This window comes from Apis cerana, linkage group LG10, assembly GCF_029169275.1.
Source record: "Apis cerana isolate GH-2021 linkage group LG10, AcerK_1.0, whole genome shotgun sequence".
In the NCBI taxonomy this organism is placed as follows: Eukaryota; Metazoa; Arthropoda; class Insecta; order Hymenoptera; family Apidae; genus Apis; species Apis cerana.
Genome location: NC_083861.1, coordinates 7,750,613 through 7,770,032, shown reverse-complemented (window position 1 = coordinate 7,770,032; position 19,420 = coordinate 7,750,613). Strand labels below are relative to the sequence as shown.

At 23.8% G+C, this 19,420-nt stretch overlaps 2 protein-coding genes across 4 annotated transcripts in view; one reads left to right on the top strand and one right to left on the bottom strand.

Annotated features, from left to right (window-relative positions):
• The window catches only part of LOC107992436 (MATH and LRR domain-containing protein PFE0570w), a 129,547-nt gene that overhangs the window by 1,752 nt on the left and 108,375 nt on the right, over positions 1-19,420 (bottom strand). Inside the window, exons 1-7 of one of the 2 annotated variants that reach the window (XM_017048292.3) lie at positions 7,173-7,437; positions 2,837-6,677; positions 2,545-2,711; positions 2,289-2,464; positions 1,995-2,205; positions 1,681-1,824; positions 298-461 (exon numbers count right to left, since the gene is read on the bottom strand). In XM_017048292.3, the coding sequence (XP_016903781.1) occupies positions 309-461; positions 1,681-1,824; positions 1,995-2,205; positions 2,289-2,464; positions 2,545-2,711; positions 2,837-6,629 (4,644 nt within the window). In that variant the 5' untranslated portion in view covers positions 6,630-6,677; positions 7,173-7,437 and the 3' untranslated portion in view covers positions 298-308. Of the gene's footprint in view, positions 1-297; positions 462-1,680; positions 1,825-1,994; positions 2,206-2,288; positions 2,465-2,544; positions 2,712-2,836; positions 6,678-7,172; positions 7,438-19,420 lie in introns of those variants that run through there. The other variant, XM_062080036.1, reaches the window with a different exon arrangement.
• LOC107992429 (ribokinase) lies at positions 9,533-12,630 on the top strand. 2 transcript variants are annotated; one of them, XM_062080031.1, is made up of 8 exons: positions 9,533-9,645; positions 10,174-10,442; positions 10,677-10,809; positions 11,359-11,485; positions 11,568-11,729; positions 11,805-11,896; positions 12,005-12,193; positions 12,432-12,630. In XM_062080031.1, exons 2-8 carry the CDS (start codon positions 10,396-10,398, stop codon positions 12,606-12,608), a joined length of 927 nt encoding a protein of 308 aa, XP_061936015.1. In that variant the 5' UTR covers positions 9,533-9,645; positions 10,174-10,395; the 3' UTR covers positions 12,609-12,630. The 2 variants fall into 2 exon arrangements, with proteins under 2 accessions (XP_061936015.1, XP_016903771.1); XM_017048282.2 differs by lacking the exon at positions 9,533-9,645 and having other exon boundaries at positions 9,974-10,442.

The window sequence follows — 19,420 nt, the reverse complement described above, 5'->3', positions numbered from 1 at the left end:
AATTTTATATACAACGTTTAATAATAAATGATAAATGTAAGAACTAACTATAAAACAATTCCCTTTTTTAAAGAAATAATGTATTGTACAACTTCATATACAAATTATATATAACAAATGACAAACATGTATTTACACATTATGTATTGCTATATTATAAAATTATTATATCGCTATATATAATACTTCGATAAAATAATTATCTCTTTCATGTTTGAAATTCTTGTTATTTGTTTTCTATCATATAAATTACAAATAACTAAAAACAGATTTACAGATGAAAAAATGGAATATTACCATTTCAATATTTATTGGACTTTTCCATCAATGTATGCCTTCATGGCAGTTTGACATTCTACAGAACACCAATGCTGGATTAGCAAATATGTTTCCGATTCTAATGCTGCATCCAATTTTTTTCGCAAACTGTGACGTAGTAATGCCTTTGTAGCTTCCATAGACTGAAAATAAATAAATAGAATATTAAATAGTAATTTAAAATGCAGATGCAGATGAAAATTTTAGATATATAATTAATTTAATTAGTTTAATATTATAAATATTAATTAGTTTTGTATATATAATTGAAGTGAGAGTGCAATTATGAATCGTTTTATTTTTATTTGTAATATAAGATGTCTATAAATTAATTTAATTATAAATATAAAAATGTTTATTTTAATCCATTTTGTGTTACTAATAATAATTAGATGTTTTAGTTCTTATATTATAATTAGCAGTAAATCAAATGTTATATTTAAATATTGGGATGGTATATATATTATTTGTATATAATTCACTTATTAATACATAATATTTAAATGATCTGAATAAATATATAACATGATTCATAATCGATTTTGAATATTTAGTTTAACAGAGAGATATTGTCAATGTCTTAATGGAAGAAAATATTGATAATAGATAAAAAAACTTGGAAATTCATCTGTTTTACTTACAAATCATATATGGAAGTATGTGTAAAAATGCAAAATATATTTTAAATTTATATTAAAACTTTATATTATACTTAAATTTTATTAAAATTTAAATTTAAGAATTAGATTCTTTTTTTTTGTGTATAATTCTATATTCTAATAACAAGATTAAATACAATATAAATATAATCAATAGCAACAAAAGTTTATGATAAAAGTGACAGAAATAATTCTTATTTTACACCATATAATATAACTTTAAACTAAAATTATTTAGAATCATATTATTCAGAATCATATTACTGAAAGCTTCGAAAATATACACATAAAAAAAATTATTATACAAACATTCAAATGTTTAGAATTATTATGAAAATATATATATATATATTATATTTTAAAAAATTTTACTTTTTCTATTTTATTTTTTTTTTTTTATATAGAAAAGTACATATGATATTTATGAATTTTGTGGACAAATATAATTGATTATATCTGATTTTACTTAACATTATATTATACACATATGTTCAGAAAATCATTTATATATTTTCAAAGATAGAAATAAAAAAAATATTCAAAAATTACTTTATTCTGGCTTACTTACAAAAGTTATTATTTTCCATTTAAGAATACATAATATTTATTTCAGAAACAATAATTTTATTAGATTATAATATTTATTTTTAAAGAATGACATATATTATAAAAATTAATAAATATATTCATATAGAATACATACCTGTGAGGATTGTTCACTCATAGCTTTTAAAGTTGGTAATAATTCAACTTGAAATTTATCAGGCCACAAAACTCGAGTAACAAGACCAGCTCTTAATGCCTCACTAGCTGTTAGAGTTCTTCCACCTAATAATAATTCACTTGCCTGCAATTTTAATTTAAATTTGATTTAATATATATATATTTTAAAATTCATGTTATATTATAAATAAATGTGATATTTTTATATATGATATGATAATATTATACTATAATAATATATTATTATTACACACACACACACACACACACACATATATATATATATACACTTACAATTGCACTTCCTAATATATGTAATAAAGTAAATACAGCAGCACCTTCAGCAATTTGTCCTAATTTACCATAAGGTGTACTGAATGTGGCTTTATCACTAGCTATCACAAGATCAAATAAAGGCAACATTGTTACTCCCAATCCAACTGCAGCTCCTTGAACTCCAGCAACAATAGGTTTGTTAAATGATGCTAAACTTTTAATAAAATCTCTAAAAAATAACATAAAGTTTTTTAAATAAATAAATGTAATTAAACATATAAGTATATAATTTTTATTATAATATTTACGTACTTAACAGCATCCGCCATTTCTTGGGCATGAATCCGTCGTTCTTCTTTATTTGTATGTAACAACATAGATAATTCAAGACCTTCGCAAAAACTACTACCTGTAGATGTTAATAAAACAACTCTGCAATCATCATCTTTTTTTAGAATAGATAATATTTCGCGAAATTCTTGCATCACCTAAAAAAAAATGCTATTATATAAATATATAATTACAATAAAACTGAAAATATTAATTAGTTTTTTCATAATTTTATTACCTGTATAGTAAGAGCATTTCTTATTTTTGTTGAAGATGATGGTGTAAGTATTAATTGAACAAGATTTCCGTGTCGACGTACATTTATTTCTTTATTACTAAATTGATTTCGAGTTTCTACTTTTATTTTGTTATCCATTTCTTGCATTTTAGTAATATTTACATTTACTGAAATAATATAATTTTATTGAATATTTCATTATTTTACATAAGAATATTATTATCATTTGCTAAAAATATAAAAATTTTTTTACAAATATAAAATGCTTTTTGCTTCTTGATATTATTTTTACCTTTATTTTTGCGATTTGTTGTTGAATTTGCAGATCGACTTCCAGCATTTACTACTGATAGAGCATTTGCAGCTTCTGCAAGACAGGCTGAAAGTTCATCTTCTTCTTTGGAAAATTCTTCATCATCTGGTTCATTTGCTTTAGCAAATGTAACTTTACTTTTTGCAGTTTTTTTTGTCTTTGATGTTACCTTACATGTAGCTGTACCATTTGATCGTGTAATAACTTTTCCTAAGTTACTGTTAGTTTCATCTGTTTCTTGTGGTTTTGAATTTTTGTCAGTTTTTTTTGAATCTAATTTTTTAAGACGTCCAGAAAGAAATATTTTATCCTCTTCAGTGTCAACAAGATCTATTCCTGTATCATTTTTTTGTATAGTTTTTTTTTTACTTTTTTTTAGATTTATTTTTTCATCTTGTGAATGTCGTCTTTTTGTAGATCTTAAAGAATGAGAGGTTTCATCAACTTTGATTCCTTCATTTTTTTCTGAACTATCAATACTAACTCTAGGACTTCCAGATGCACTGGAAAATGAGCTAGATGAATGTCTCCTAATTATAATAGATGCATCTGCTGCATTTCTTATCTTTGCAGGTAAAATAAATTCTTGAGATGTTAAATTTATTTGTTTTGTTGACACAACTTGATCTCCAATTTTCTTATCTACCTGCATATCATTTAAATATATAGAAGCTCTTTTGGATCTTGGAGAAACTTTTGATACACTTCCTGTCGAAGTACGTAATCTCAAAACAGCATTACGTACTAATTTTTTTCTAAGTTTAAGTTCACGCTGTACTTTTTGTATATCCATGACTTTTGCTTGAGATTTAGTAATGGGAACTAATCGTTTTTTATCTGGTTGTTCTACATCATATAATAAATTAACAACACCTTCATCTTGAAGCAATCTATCTATTTCATTAATAATTTTCTTTTTTGGTTTAGAATCTCCATTATTTTCTGTAGATCGTTTTGATTTTGGTCCTGATTTTTTTGATGTGTTTAATTTAGCTTTTAAAGGAGTTTTTTTATTGGAAGGTATGTTTTGTTTTAATATTTTTTTTACTACTATATTTCGTTTAGCAATAGGTTGTGATCCCTTTTTGTTCAGATTTTGTCTTGAAGACTTTAAAGATATATTATCAAGTTTATTTAATGATGGTCCAACTTTATTATTATTTGTAATTTGTTTATTCATTACTTCATCTGTTATTGTGAGATGAACTTCATCATTAACAAGTAACGTAGTTTCCTTAGATACATGATCTTCAGTGGATAAATTAGTATCAGTTGGAATTTGTGATTCATTTTCTAATGATTTTTTATTCAATGAAACTTTACCTTTATATACTTTTTGACGTTTTACAATATTCTGTTGTTGTTCATGTTCTCTAGCTTTTTCTGTAAGTTTTCGTTTCCTACCTGATCTTGATTCATCTATTCGTACATCTTGAACATCTGTTTTTTTTTCTGAAATATGGGATTCAATAATCAAAGAAGATGTAGAAAGATTAGATTTTGTATCTTTTATAAAGCTATTTTCATTTATTAAATCAATATTAATAAATTTTCTTTCTGTATTATGTTCAGTTTTTTTTTTTATTTCTTTAGAATTTTTATTAGATGTAGATTTCATTGTTTTCTTTTTAGAAATTTTCTGTGTATTTCTTTTGATTGGCGTAACAGGCAATTCTAAAAGTTGTTTTAATGCTAGCTCTCTTTCAACTAAGGGATCAAGTTTTGGTGGAGTATTATAACCACTTTGTTCAATTTTTACTGGACGTTTTCCTTCCTCTGTTAAAATTGGTGGTTTTAAATTAGACCAATCAGGATCAACATCACCTTCCAATATTTCTAACAATTCTTTATTATCAGAATTGCTTTCTTTATTAGTTTCTGTATTATCTGATAAATTTTTATCACAATGAATAAGTGATTGAATATTAGGTTGAGGTAATGGTATAAGTGCTGGTAAAGAACTTCCTGGATTACCTACTAATTTGCTTGACAATCTCTGTGTTAGTTTCTTAACAAAAAATATATCAGGTCGTGGTGGTGCTTCTACTATCTTTTGTTTCTCACGAAGTCGTTCTTTTAATGCTTCTGTTATTTCAGCTGATGAAGCTATTTGATTGGTTAAACTACGACCACGATTAATAGGCATAATTTGTGTCTGTGATGATGAAGTTTGATTAAGTACAACTGTTTCGTGTGTTGTATTTTTTACAGACATTCCCACAGCTTGTGGTACAAAATAATTTACTTGCTCTTTAAGTGATGATTTTATATTATCTTGTTCTTTTTTTATAACTTGATTTTTATCTGATTGTTTTTCTGATATTTGTATTTCTTCGTTTTCTTTAATAATTTCTATAGTTTTCTCAACATCTGTGTTTGGTTTTTTCTCAATACATGTTATTTCTTCTTCAACTACTACAACTGTGTTTTCTTCTATTGCTTGTGTTTTTGTCTCATTTAATAAACTTTTTAATTCAATTTCCACAGTATCTGGTGTTTTAGATACTAATTGATGATCATCTTCTGCATTTTCATCACCCCAATCATCAAAAATATCTTGAATTACACTTCTTTTCTTTCTAGTTGTATCTATTTTATTTGTTTCATTTGTAGATATATTTTCTTCTTCTATATTACTAACATGTGTAGATGAAATGACTTCATTATGAACAACTTCTTCTTGTACATTAATTTTATGTGAATTACCATAATATTCAGTCTTGCCATTACTATTTGTTTTTATTTGATCATCATATTTTTTTTCAACATTTTTATTCTCTTCCTTTATTTTTTCTGTTTCAAAGTTAATATCCACAGTTTCTGAATTATTAACTACTTCTGAAGTAGAATTTATAGAATTTTTTTCTAAAGCAATATGATTTGAAACTTCTTTATTATCTTGTTGAACACAAGTTTCAGAAATTTCTGAATCTACAATTTCTGTTGAAATGACTTCAATAATAGTTCCATCACTTTCTTGAGTATAATCTATTAAATTAAATTCTTCATTTACAATTTCAGTTTTTTTTATTTCTTTTTGTTCCCTAGAATCATTTTCATCAGAATTTATGGTATCATCCTTTTTATGTACAGTTAAAACAATATTTTCTTCTGTACTTTCTACAGTTACTACCATTACTTCTGAATTACCATCAACTAATTTGGACAAATCTGCATCTGTATTTGTGACATGCAAAGTTTGATCTTTATTATCAAATGTCTCACTAAGTGTTTTAATTAATGCTTGACATTGAACATTACTATCATCAACTGTATCTATGTTTAAAACTGTACAAACATTGTGTTTTTCATAATTTTGTTCATCTTTATTCTTGAATATTTCAACATTGTTTGTATTTTCCTTATTCAAAGATTCGTCTTCTACACATTTTAAATTATTTTCATTTTTTTCTGTTTGATTTTCTTTATATTCCTCATTTTTTGTACATTGATTATTATCAATTGGTATGTCATTATTTATTATTTCTTGTTTTTCTTCATTAATTATAACATTTTTTATGTTTTCTGTTATTTTATTTTTTTTATTTTCAATTTCTTTACTTGAATCTGTTATATCATATTCATTTCTTGATAAAACATTTTGAATTATATTATTCGTACATTCTTGCAAATTTTCTTGATTTTCAGGAATATTCTCCTCATTGTGTACATGATCAATATTTGATTTTGATACTAATGAAGAAGGTATATCTACTGTTAATGATAATTCTGTTGTATTAATATCACTCTGTGTTTCATCTATTTGTTCCATGGTAAAACATCAAGATCCTTACAATTATTTAACAAATTATTGATTGTCCTGTCAAGAAAAAAACAATTAATATCATCAATATTAAAAAAAATTATAAATAAAATAATTAAAGAAAAAATAAATATCAAAGTATATTTGTTATTTATTTTATTAAATATAAAATAAAAGAAATGTTATTTCATAACCTTAGATTGTTCATCAAATCACATAAAAATAAACTTAAATTCTTTTTTTCTGTCTTGAATAAAATAATTATAAACTATATTTTGCATAAAATAAATTGAAATAAATTATAAAAGTAAAATCTATATTAAAAGCTATGGAAGCTATGTAGTTAACTAATATATTTCGATATTTCTTAGGATGATAGTAAATAATAGTTTATAGATGATTTTTATACAATGATATAATTCATTATATTATTTTACAATAATATTATGTAATATATTTCAATTAATATCGTTTTATTTAGATTGTTATACTAATTAATAGTATATTTCTTAAATACGTAAAATGATTTTAATGGCAGAATGAAGAACTTACCAACCAGGACTACCATGTCCATACTGCATAGATATCCGTGAAAATCACACATTATTTATATTATTTATGTTTATTTAAAATTGTTTTTAAAAAAGAATAATCCGATTAATCAAATATTTTATATAAATCTTACTTTAGTAGATCTCAGAAAAAAGCAATTACTTTCTTAAATCCAAACACAATGTTTACAGGAATGAAGTCGGAGGTTCATACTACTGTCTGTCTGTCCGTCCATCCGTCCGTCCGTCCGTCTGTCTGTCTGTTTCTCTCTCTCTCTCTCTCTCTCTCTCTCTCTCTCTCTCTCTCTCTTTCTTCCCTTATTCTCTTATTATTAATTTAGATGATATTATTTTAAATTTTTTAATGAAATTAAAAAATTAGAAAACAAAATTTTTATTTACAATTAAAATTTTATGTATATTCTACTATATATAATATATAATTATAATTGATAATTAATAATATAATTATAATGTAATTATAAGATTATCATTGATTGTTATATATTATAATTAAACAATGATAAATTCTTTTGCAATTCTAAAGTATTATAAATAAATAAATAATATATTTACTAAGTTTTAAATATAAATTTAATATAAATTGTAAAATATTGTTATAAATAAAAATAAGGAATTATTTTATTTAAAAACATTATTAATGCTAAATTAATTTTGTTATAATTTATAGAATTAACAATAATAATTTCTACTTAATGTATACATGTATATTAAAAGAAATCGAACTTCAATCCGTGTAATTAGTTTTAGCACTCATGTTTTTATTATACATATGTACATATGTAATATTTTAATTATTAATATATCAATAATATATATAATATATAATATATATTTTATACATAATATATTTTATACATACTTTTTTCATATATATTTTATATTTTCATATATATATTTTTTTTCTTTTAAGAAATTCTCTTCTTTTAATTTTTATATAATATATTCTGAATTTTTCATTTTAAAACATAAGTATAAACAAATTCATTGCAAAAAAATATTTATAATAAAACATTGTAAGGCTACTATTGCATTTTTTTTCTCTTTTTTCTTTTTTTTTTATAAATTGTTAATTTTCTCTATAAGTTAAACAAAGAAAAATAAATAGAAGAACTTAATATCAGTAGCACCATCTTGTGAATGAAAGTTGAAAGCTTCGATTCATAATTAGTAATGTAGAATATAAAGAAAATATTCATGACATCACAACCAAGAAGAGGAACATTATATAAAAAGGAGACAAAAAACATGCAAACTTTAATTAAATAATTATATATACAATATTATATATTAATTATATAATTCTTAATATCTCTTTTAATATTATATCAGGAATATAACATGAAAAATTAATTAATTATTAGTTTTTTACATTACATTACATATTACATTTTACATTACATATTTTTTATATACAAAATCCTATATTTTTATTTTTGTAATTTAAAAATAAGATTTCAAATAATTTTCTATAATAAATTTTATTGAAAAAAATTTTTTTTTTAATGATTATCAAATAAAAGATATCTATCACTTATAGATTACCGATATAATTGATAATTGAATAATAATAAAAAATCAATTTAATATATTTATTTATTCATTAAATAAAAAAATAATTAAAAAAAATTATAAATAAAAATTTTATATAAATATAGAGAAAAAAGAACAGAAATGCATATATTCATATTTAGAAATAAATCTTATATATAGTATAATATATTATATTATTATAATATAATAAAATTAGTCATATTATAATATAAAATTAGTCATCAAAACGGATTGAATGTGGATTGTATTAATTCTCACCTTAAAATAAATAATTAATTAAAGAAATTTTTATTGAAATTTTCAGAAGAAATTATTTAAGTTTTTAATTTTAAGATACAAGTTTTAAAGCATAGAATTTTTTAATAGCAAATATTATTATTTATTATTAAATATTATTATAATTAAAAATATTAATTTTTAATATTAAAAAACCGATAATCAAAGTTAGTAATTTATTTTATTTATTCATTTTGTCTGTACCTCCTTGAATACCTCTTTGTATTCTATACTATTAATAAACAACAAGTCGGAATTTTCAGTGGTATCGCAGGATATGATTATAGATATCTAAATATGATAATTCTTCAAAGATAAAATAAAGTAGAAAATTGAAGATCAGTATCATTTCTTAAGTATTTTTAAAGATATATATATATAAAATCCAAGAGATGGCGGTAGTGACAAATTCTTATCTTATCTTTATTTTTTACTATTTTTTTTCTTGTTTATGTTATTTTCATTCATGTTTTAGTTCAGAGATGGCGCTAATTATCTAATTTTTAACCTATTTATCCTTTTTTAATTATTTGCTATATTTGTTTAAATTTGAATCTTTCAATAAAAAGTTTTATTAAATATTAGCTCTCTTGTACATTTTGACTAAAAAATTATTTTTTAATGTAATTTTTTTCAACAATAGTAGATAAGTTTATTTTAAGTGTGTCCATATATATTAATAGATGACAATGAAATAATTTTCTACTATTTTGTTAATCTCTTATCGTTGTTAAAAAACATAATATGTGAATCGTAATTCTTTAATTGGTTTTTTAGGAATTTAATTTCAAGAGTGTATATGCATGTTATTTTCCATAATTGAAAACGTGATTAAAGTGCGAAAGTTTATCTGTTTGATATATATATATATATATATATATATATATATATATATATATATATATTATTATATTATTATATATTATTATATTATATATATATATTATATATATGTATATATATATATACGAAGTGATAAGAGTTACATGTATATTTATGGTGCAATAAAATATATATATTTTTGAAATTAAATAAAATTTTTATTTTTAATTATAAAAATTCTTAATTTGATACCTTAATTCTTATCTAAAGAGTTTTATATTATTATTAAACTATCTTCTATATCAACTGAATCTCATTCTTTTTTGTAGAGTTTATTTGTTACTATATGTAACAAAAAATTTTATATCAGTTAAATGGTTAATTGATAATTGCGATAAATCTGGATAATCGTTTTTATCAGTTTTATATGTTTATGAAAACAGTGTCTTTCATATTTTTTGATTAAAAAATAATTTTATATGTGACTTGCATTACGTACATAACCTATAACGATATTTTTATTCTGAAATTATTAGTAAGTAAAGTAAAAAATGTCAAAAATTGTTATTGTTGGTTCATGCATGATTGATTTTACTTGGTAAGTGACAATTCTATAATTTGAATATTTAAAATTCATATTATGATACAGTTTAATTTATTTAGATTGTATTTCTGAAAAATTAAATCTTTATATTTTGTTAGACACATTTTATAGATTAGAAAAACATAGAATATGAATTCTATAGATATCATATTAAAATTTATATTTAATTGAGTAACTATAAATTAGAAATTACTTCTTTGATTATGGTACAAAAAATTTATTTTTTAGCTTTTCCTCTCGTTTTCCAAAACCTGGGGAAACAATAATGGGTAGAAAATTTGAGGTAAAATATGGTGGTAAAGGTGCTAATCAATGTATAGCAGCTGCCAGGCTTGGTGCAAGCACAGCAATCATTGCTTCTGTACGATTTTTATTTTTATTTGAATCTCTAAAAATGTATATATATGATATATATATATATATATACATATACATACACACACACACATATTATATTATAATATATATGTATATATATATTATATGTATATATATATATATATTATGAAATATATTTATGGAATATTTTTGAAAGCCATATTCTAGAATGTAGAAAAAATACGAAAATGTTGATTGAAACTTATTTATAAATTATTATTAATAATTATATAATTATTATTTATAATTTAAATTATATATAATATATAAGCAGTTTAAATTAAATTTGCATTAGATGAAGTGAAGTAAAATAAAATGAGAGTTGATATGATAGAGTCATCTCACTTTATCTAATGCAAATTTAAATTATTTAAATATAAATCTTATATAATCGACATTATTGTATATCAATTTTGTTTTTTTGATCTCTAGGCTTAACCTTTCAAAGATATCGCATATATAAGATATATATATATAATTATTTCTTTCTTTAAACTTAAACTGATTTTGTTATAATAAATTTCTTTTACAGTTAGGTTCTGATAATTATGCCCAAGAATACTTAAAGATTTTTAAGAAGGAAAACGTAGATGCTTCTCACGTTCAAATACAAACAAATATACACAGCGGAGTATCACATATAACAGTTATCGACAGTGGTAAGTAAGCTTTTTAATTCTATAAATTTATTTTCACTGATATTTAAAGTATATGAAATTTTTCAAAATTAATTAATTTTAGGCGAAAACAGTATCATAACTGTATTAGGATCCAATAACTTATTAAGTCGCAATCATTTAGATAACTCGATAAATTTAATCAAAAATGCTGCCGTTTTATTGTGTCAATTTGAAATACCTATGGAAATTACTTTACACGCCTTGAAGCTTCACAAAAATTATGGTTAGTTGTTTCTTATGATTATTTTTCTATAGAATCTACATATAGTAAGCTTTATAAAAAAATATAATGCGATAGGTCTATCAATTGTAAATGGAGCACCTGCTATGAAAAATATTGACTTGGAATTATTGAAACTCTGTGATATATTCTGCGTTAATGAACTCGAGGTATTAAATTATTAAATTATCAACAACTCTTTAATGTTGTAATTTCTCTTTTTATTTAGATAAGATTAAGGATGGAAAGAAGATTAGAAAATTAATATATATTTATAGGCAGAAGTTACGAGTGGGATATCTTTCGATGGAAAAGCGAGTATAGAACATATTATGAATAAATTGTTGGATTTAGGTTGTAATACAGTTATTATTACTCTTGGTAAACAAGGAGCAATATATGCATCTCAGAAGGATAGAACTGTTAAAAAAGTTCTCACTGCTACTGTTCAGCCTATGGATACAACAGTAAGATTTCTCTTGTTCTCAGTATAAAAAGATAGATTATAGATTTGCTAATTCACTTTTTATATGCTTTGAGATTTTTTGAGATTTATTCTTTTTAAATCTTTTTATTATTAATTTTTAAATTTGATGTTTTATTAGTTTTTAATGGTTATCTAGGAAAGAAATTTTTTCTTTCTATTCATATTTAATAATTAATTTACAACATATCGTATTGCTAATATTCAGGATATATGTTTAGGGAGCTGGAGATGCATTTCTAGGAGCTCTTGCATATTATAAAGCTTATCATCCAACACTTTCAATGGACGAGTGTATCCGAAGATCTTGTATCATTGCTACAAAATCCGTATTAAAATTTGGTACACATGCAAGTTTTCCGCACAAGAGCGATTTACCGTCAGATCTGTTCATTTAAAATAATAAAATAATATATACTTTATATGAACGATAGATCGCAGCGATCTACTCATTTACTGCTTCTCTTTTCTTATTTTATTTTTGTTTTTTTTATCTTATATATATTCTATATTTTATTCTTTCTATTTAAATTTAACAATAATCAAATAAATAAAAAAAGAATCAAATAAATAAAAAAAAATAATGATTTATTTTTATGAAATAAATCATTATATTTATATCTTTATATTATTATCTAGTTTTTAATTTTATTTTGTGTTATATTTCTTATTATATTCGATAATCAAGAACCAATAAAATAAATGTTATTAGAAATAAAAAATTCTTTTATAATGTATATCCCAAAATTCACGCAAGAAGTAATTTTAATAGAAAACACAGATACAATAGAAAACAATTTTTAATTTTTTATAATTAAAAATTGTAAATTTTTCATTGATTCATAAAGTATGTTTACAATATAAAGTTATGTTTATTATCGAGTAAATAGCCAACACGGTTTTGCTAGCATATACGCACTCTTTTGTTGAAATTTTCTATTACTGTTTTATCTAAATTTGATTGAATTTCGTTAATACAGCGTTCAATTTCCTCCTTCAAGGCTTGATGATCGTGGACTTATTGGCATAAATCTTAGACTTCAAAAAAACGGTTTTAAATCGCACGATCTGGGCGGCCAATTCTGATCATCAAAATGGGAAATTACATGACCACAAAATAATTTGTACAATAATTGAATTGCTTTTCGGACTATATGGCATGTGGGACGTTTTGTTGAAACTATATATCGTTCACATTCATATCTTGCAAACATTAAGTGTTATTGTCTGACCAGCCGCATTTTCGAAGAAGAATAGTCCGATGATACTTCCAAAATAGTGACACATTGTGGATGCATTTGTTTCTTAACAATCATTTCTGAACTCTAAATATGACAATTTTGTTAACCAATCCATCAAGATGAAATGAGCTTCATCACCGAAGATGATTTTATTCGAAAAATGCGAACTGTAATTGCCAAACTTTATTATTTTTAAAATATTGTTCAACAATGAAAATGCGTTGTTCTTTCGTGTAACGCTCCATTTTTAATAATCCTGAACTGTCAGCTGTCATGCTGTCTTTTCGTATAAAATAATTTATTTGGTCTTTAAATGATAATTTTATATTATCTTATTCTTTTTTTATAACTTATGATTTTTATCTGGTTGTTTTTTTTGATATTTATATTTCCTCGTTTTCTTTAATAATTTCTATAGCTTTCTCAACATTTATATTTGCTTTTTTCTCAATGCATGTTATTTCTTCAATTACTATAACTCTGTTCTCTTTGGTTTATTGCTTGTGTTTTTGTCTCGTTTAATAAACTTTTTAATTCAATTTCTACAGTATCTGATATTTTAGATACTAATTGATGATCATCTTCTGCATTTTCATTATTCCAATCATCAAAAATATCTTGAAAAAATACCGCACAAATGGCGCAAAATTCAAATCTTGCGTGAATTTTGGGACATCCTTTAGCTAATATATGTATGTAGCTAATATATATATTATATATTCTAAAAAATAAAAAATATAATAATAAGAATTCAATTGTGAGGATAGATTACGCATGATTTTAAATAAAATTAATAAAATTTTAATAGAGTCATTTAAAACCATTATATGAAAATATAGGCAAATCATGAACGAAGTTCAGCGTAAATATAATTATTGGGGATTAGTTTGAATTTCGTAATCAGTTATTCGGTGGTAAAAGTAGTTATGCCAATGTTCATATAATTCATACGAATGGTACATATATTATATCATTTGCCATTATGATTATTTTTTGTGATAGATTTATTATATAGCAAATAAATGATGTATATAAATGATGTCATAAATAAAATATATGTACAGACGAAATTAAATATAATAATAACAATTATTTTTTATAATGTCTCAAAAACTTATTCAAAATTGTATCTTTTATTATTAAAAATTTTTTATTATTATATTTAAAAACTATCGAAGTATGTGTTTTCCTGTATAATCCAATTACAAAATATAATCTTATTTGTTAAGAAATAAAAAATATTAAGAAATCAGGAATATTACTAAGAAGAATGTTTCTATTATAATGATATAATAGAAACATTCTTTGTTTGATTTAAATTTAAATTAAACTTAATATTTTTAACTCTGTAATGGCTCATTGGAAATCAAAAAAATCATATTTGCTTTTGTTATTATATCGAAAAACTACAAATGTAAGATTTGTATAACTTTTTTTTTTGAATTAATTATTATATTATATATCTTTATTCATTTCATTTCATTTAATTATATTTAATTATATATCTTAAGAATAAATTATTTGAAAAATATATTGATAGAATTTTTTGCATATGTTCGAAAAATATGTAAGATTCGATAATGCAACACTATTTATTTAAATCTCATAAGATATGAGATATAATTCTTGGAAAAACATTATACCATATCAATGAGTCGCCACCATACCATAGCAATGTTTCCTAGAAATGAGACAAAATAAGAGAATAACGAAGAAATCCGAGGAGTAGTGGTAATATAACATAAGGTGGGGATGATCACCTACTATTTACCATAAAACTCTCATCTCTGGATCGAGAGAATTCACTTTTTGAAAACCATCCAGTTTGATCCTTTCGAGAGAAAACCCTTCTATTTCGAAAATTAACGTAATTCATTCTCAAGTGAATACAAAGTGAAAATTTAGTGATTTTGATCAGACGTTTCTCAAGTACCAAACGACAATCACAATTTGCTAATTTCCAATCTAACGCAACAACGATTAAAATTTTAAACTATGTCGATGTACATCATTACTGGGATTCTCGTTTGCATAATGTTCATTAACTCTACAAAGAAAGACTTAACGGAGGCAAAGGCTTCACCAGAGAGACTTCATATTCATCACAAGGGTGTCTATCGACGGTTCAACGAGATACATCACTTGATCGAAAATAATAATGAAGAAAGTTTGATAAATTTGTTAATGCTCAACGGTAGTGATGTTATGATATCAAAGAATCGGATATCGGTCAGAAGAAAACGAAGAAATAAGGAAATTTATTACAAAAAAGCGAAAACATTGCAGGAGACAGCACTCTGTAATTATACGATAGAGCCGTTTAAGATTTTTAACGGCAGTTGGATATCACAATTATATCACATTAAATGTATCGATGGGAATCTCGGTATGAAATGTAATGGTCCCAATCAACCTCATTGTTGCATACAAATATACCAAGAAATAGAATTGCCGGAATATGGAATGGAAAGAATTTACACGGGATGCATATGTGCATATATTTTTTCGAATAGGATAAAATCCGAATACTTGAAGATTAATTCATGATTAATAATTATCAAAAAAAAAAAAAAAAATAAATAAATAAATAAAAATTATGATATTTATAACATATGTAATAATTTAACTTTTTTTAATGTTCATTCGGAAAAAACTAATTTATTTATCATTTTCAATAGATAAAATGTCTTTAAGAAAATGTCTCGATTCATATCGTAACAACAATTTGTCAGATTGTGTTAAACAAACATTAATTTTTTATCAATCAAATGTAAATTACGTAATTATGCATAGTCTAGGATATTAAAAAATATAGACCAATTATCCACATAAATGTGGAATGTTCGGTAATGTCTGAATACGGAGAATCTCAATTTGCTTAATATTCGATATACAATAGATAAGTATACATATATATTATGTAATTAACTTATTATCTATCCATTGGATCATTTGTAAAACGCAATCAAAATGCTCAAATCGTGTGATAAACGCGAAATATAATAATTTTTTATAATATTATTAACAAATTAATATTTATTATTCTTTTAAATATTACTTATAAGTTAAAAATATTTGTATTTTCTGAAATTTTCCATGAAAAAAAACTGCCAATTGAATGCAAGAAGAACAAAATTATCTATATAAGAAAATGTTATACTTCGTCAGAGAATGAACGAAATTTGATGATAATTTCTTTTTTTTTTATTTTGAATTTTATATTAGAAGATTAGAGTATTATATTAGAATTTAATATTAAATTTTGCCCATGTAACATCTTCGGCAATCCTGATCGATATAATATAAATTTCGAAAAAAATGTTTTTAAATTTTGTGAAATTTAATACTTTTTATGCATATTTAATGTTGTTAGATGGATAATTATTTATCTAACGATTAAATATTTTATACTTCTTCTATGGTTCTTTCTGCATAATATATGAAATTTATATGATTTGAACCTTAATTTGTAACTTAATACAAATATCAGATTAAAATAAAAAATACGTTAATCTAATCTATTCCCTATTTCGCTGTTTCTATATTATATATTTAATAAATTGTTGCATAGCATAATGATCTTTTTCTAATTCTCTCATACCTTCTTCCCTACAGTATTTTCTAACTGCAATCGAATTAAGCACATACAGACGAAATTGTAATCTTTCTTCAAATTGAGAAAGATTTTAAGATTCTAAAATTCATATATTCCACCGATACTTTTTAAAAGTACGGCAGGAAAATCGAAAAACTGAAAGAAATTCTTATTACCATATTGGAATATTAGAAAAAAAGGATTACGTCTATCTTAACTACACAAAAGAGACAATCGCAATAGTTGTTTGATACATAAATAAAAATTCTCCTAAGGTTTCAACGCAAAAATATCCCAAGATCGTCATACCGATTATGTGTATTAATAAAAAAATTAAAAATATTAATAAAAAATTGCAAAATACCCAAAGTGATAGAAAATATCCAAAGTAAGATACTCATGAATTACAGATATTTAAGAAGATTTTTCTTCTAAAATTTTGAATCTTAACAATTTTCAGTTTTCTTTATAATTACAATTGCATTGAAATCCGCGCTCTAGTAATAATTATACATTATGACATATCATACATAATTATTACACATCATAAGATATACTAATGTTCGCGTGTTACAAGAAATATCACGATACACGTCTGTACATGTCCACACATATTTACACACGTATATTTATGTTTGTATTTATATGTATATTTGCGCGGTGAAACGATTATGATTCAGCGTCCAACGATACTTGCCCTATGGTGTCCCGTACTTCAAGAACAGGTTACGCTTATTTACGATATCGATTAAAATTTCATTCACAAGGATTTCCTGGTTTAAAAAATAAATTTTTTAATATGTAAATTTAGAATTTATTTTCGCAATATTTTGTAGAAAAGTTTTCATTACTGATTTTCCAGAAATATCAGGCAGGGATGACTTTGCATCTATCTATATGTATTAAGCGATGAATATTGTAATTATTAAAATTGACGGAAGAAGGATAAAAAGAATGACTGTTTAATTATTAACTTAACTGTTTCAATTAACTCGTTTCTCTCATATATCTTCAAGTCGCGTATTTAAAGATCTATCATGAAATTCATCATGAATGAGATTATGTTGTTAGTGATGATAAGTGAGAAGATGAATTACGTCTTGTAACATCCCAAAGGATTTCTTGAGATTGGTTGCTTCTTTTCAAGAAAAGATTGGATAACATTGTATCGCCGTAAAGGCTAATTGATTAATTTGTACACATATTTTTCATGATCTCTTTATTATGGATTATATTATTTTTATTAGATTTAATCTTAAATATTTAATCGAGTGAAAAAATAAAAAAGAAAGATCAATTTGGAAAATCAAATTTCGACAGAATCAATCGACAATCAATATGAATATTATTGTCCAAGATATTGTATGCATAATGTATGTACAGATAAGAAGAAATCTCTCGGAAAATGCGAAAACGCTTCCTGAAATTAAGGAAATCATTCTTTAGACCGATTTCTTTACGGATTTTTGTTCTTCGCGTGAAAGATCTGCGGAAAATATATCGAATTTGCAATTTTTAACTCGGGAAAGTGATGATTCGCGTCACAATCTCATGTATTATTGTGAAATCAGAGATCTCTCTGACGTGGAACATTACAGTTTCAGTAATTCGTTTGGTGAAGCAATGAGTGCATCATGCAAGTTTCCAATTGCATAATTAGGTAAATTTGTTAAGGATGATTAATTTGAATTATGTTTTATTTTTTTCTTAATTTTCATAAGAGACTTATATTCGCATCATAATTTTTTACTTATATAGGTTTGTGAAGAAATAATTGGTATTCAAAAAATCAGATAGATATTATTATTGCCGCTGTCGCTCGATCAAGACACGCAATTATTATTCAGATATTCGATTTCGCGTATTAATTCATTGATCTCGCCACGCAATTTGATTCGACGTTTAAAACTTTTCTAATGATTCTAAACTCGATACCATATCTCTAAACTCTAAATATTCCGTAAAAATTGATAATAATTGAAGAAATAAATAAACGAATAATTCTGCTGGCTCGTGTAAAATTCAGAGGTATCTTGCGAGAAAATTTCCATCGATTTTATTCTACATTGTCGTTGCCCGGTGAAAAATATTTTCAATTAACGGCTCACAGAGAAGCGAAGGTATCGATAGGGGGAGAGAGAAACAGTTTTTCTGGTATCGGATTTCGAAAGAATAACGGCCGTTAAAGGGTTCATAACGAGCGGAAACGCGAACGGCGTATTCCGCGCTTTTGCGAGGCGGTACACTGAAATTTTATATTTTTCCCCGGCGCAAATAAGAACGTGAAACTTTCATATATATTTTTTTCTTTTTTCCTCCCCTTCCTTCCTCCTCTTTTTTTCCTTCTTTTTTTTTTCTTCTCTTTTTTTTTTTC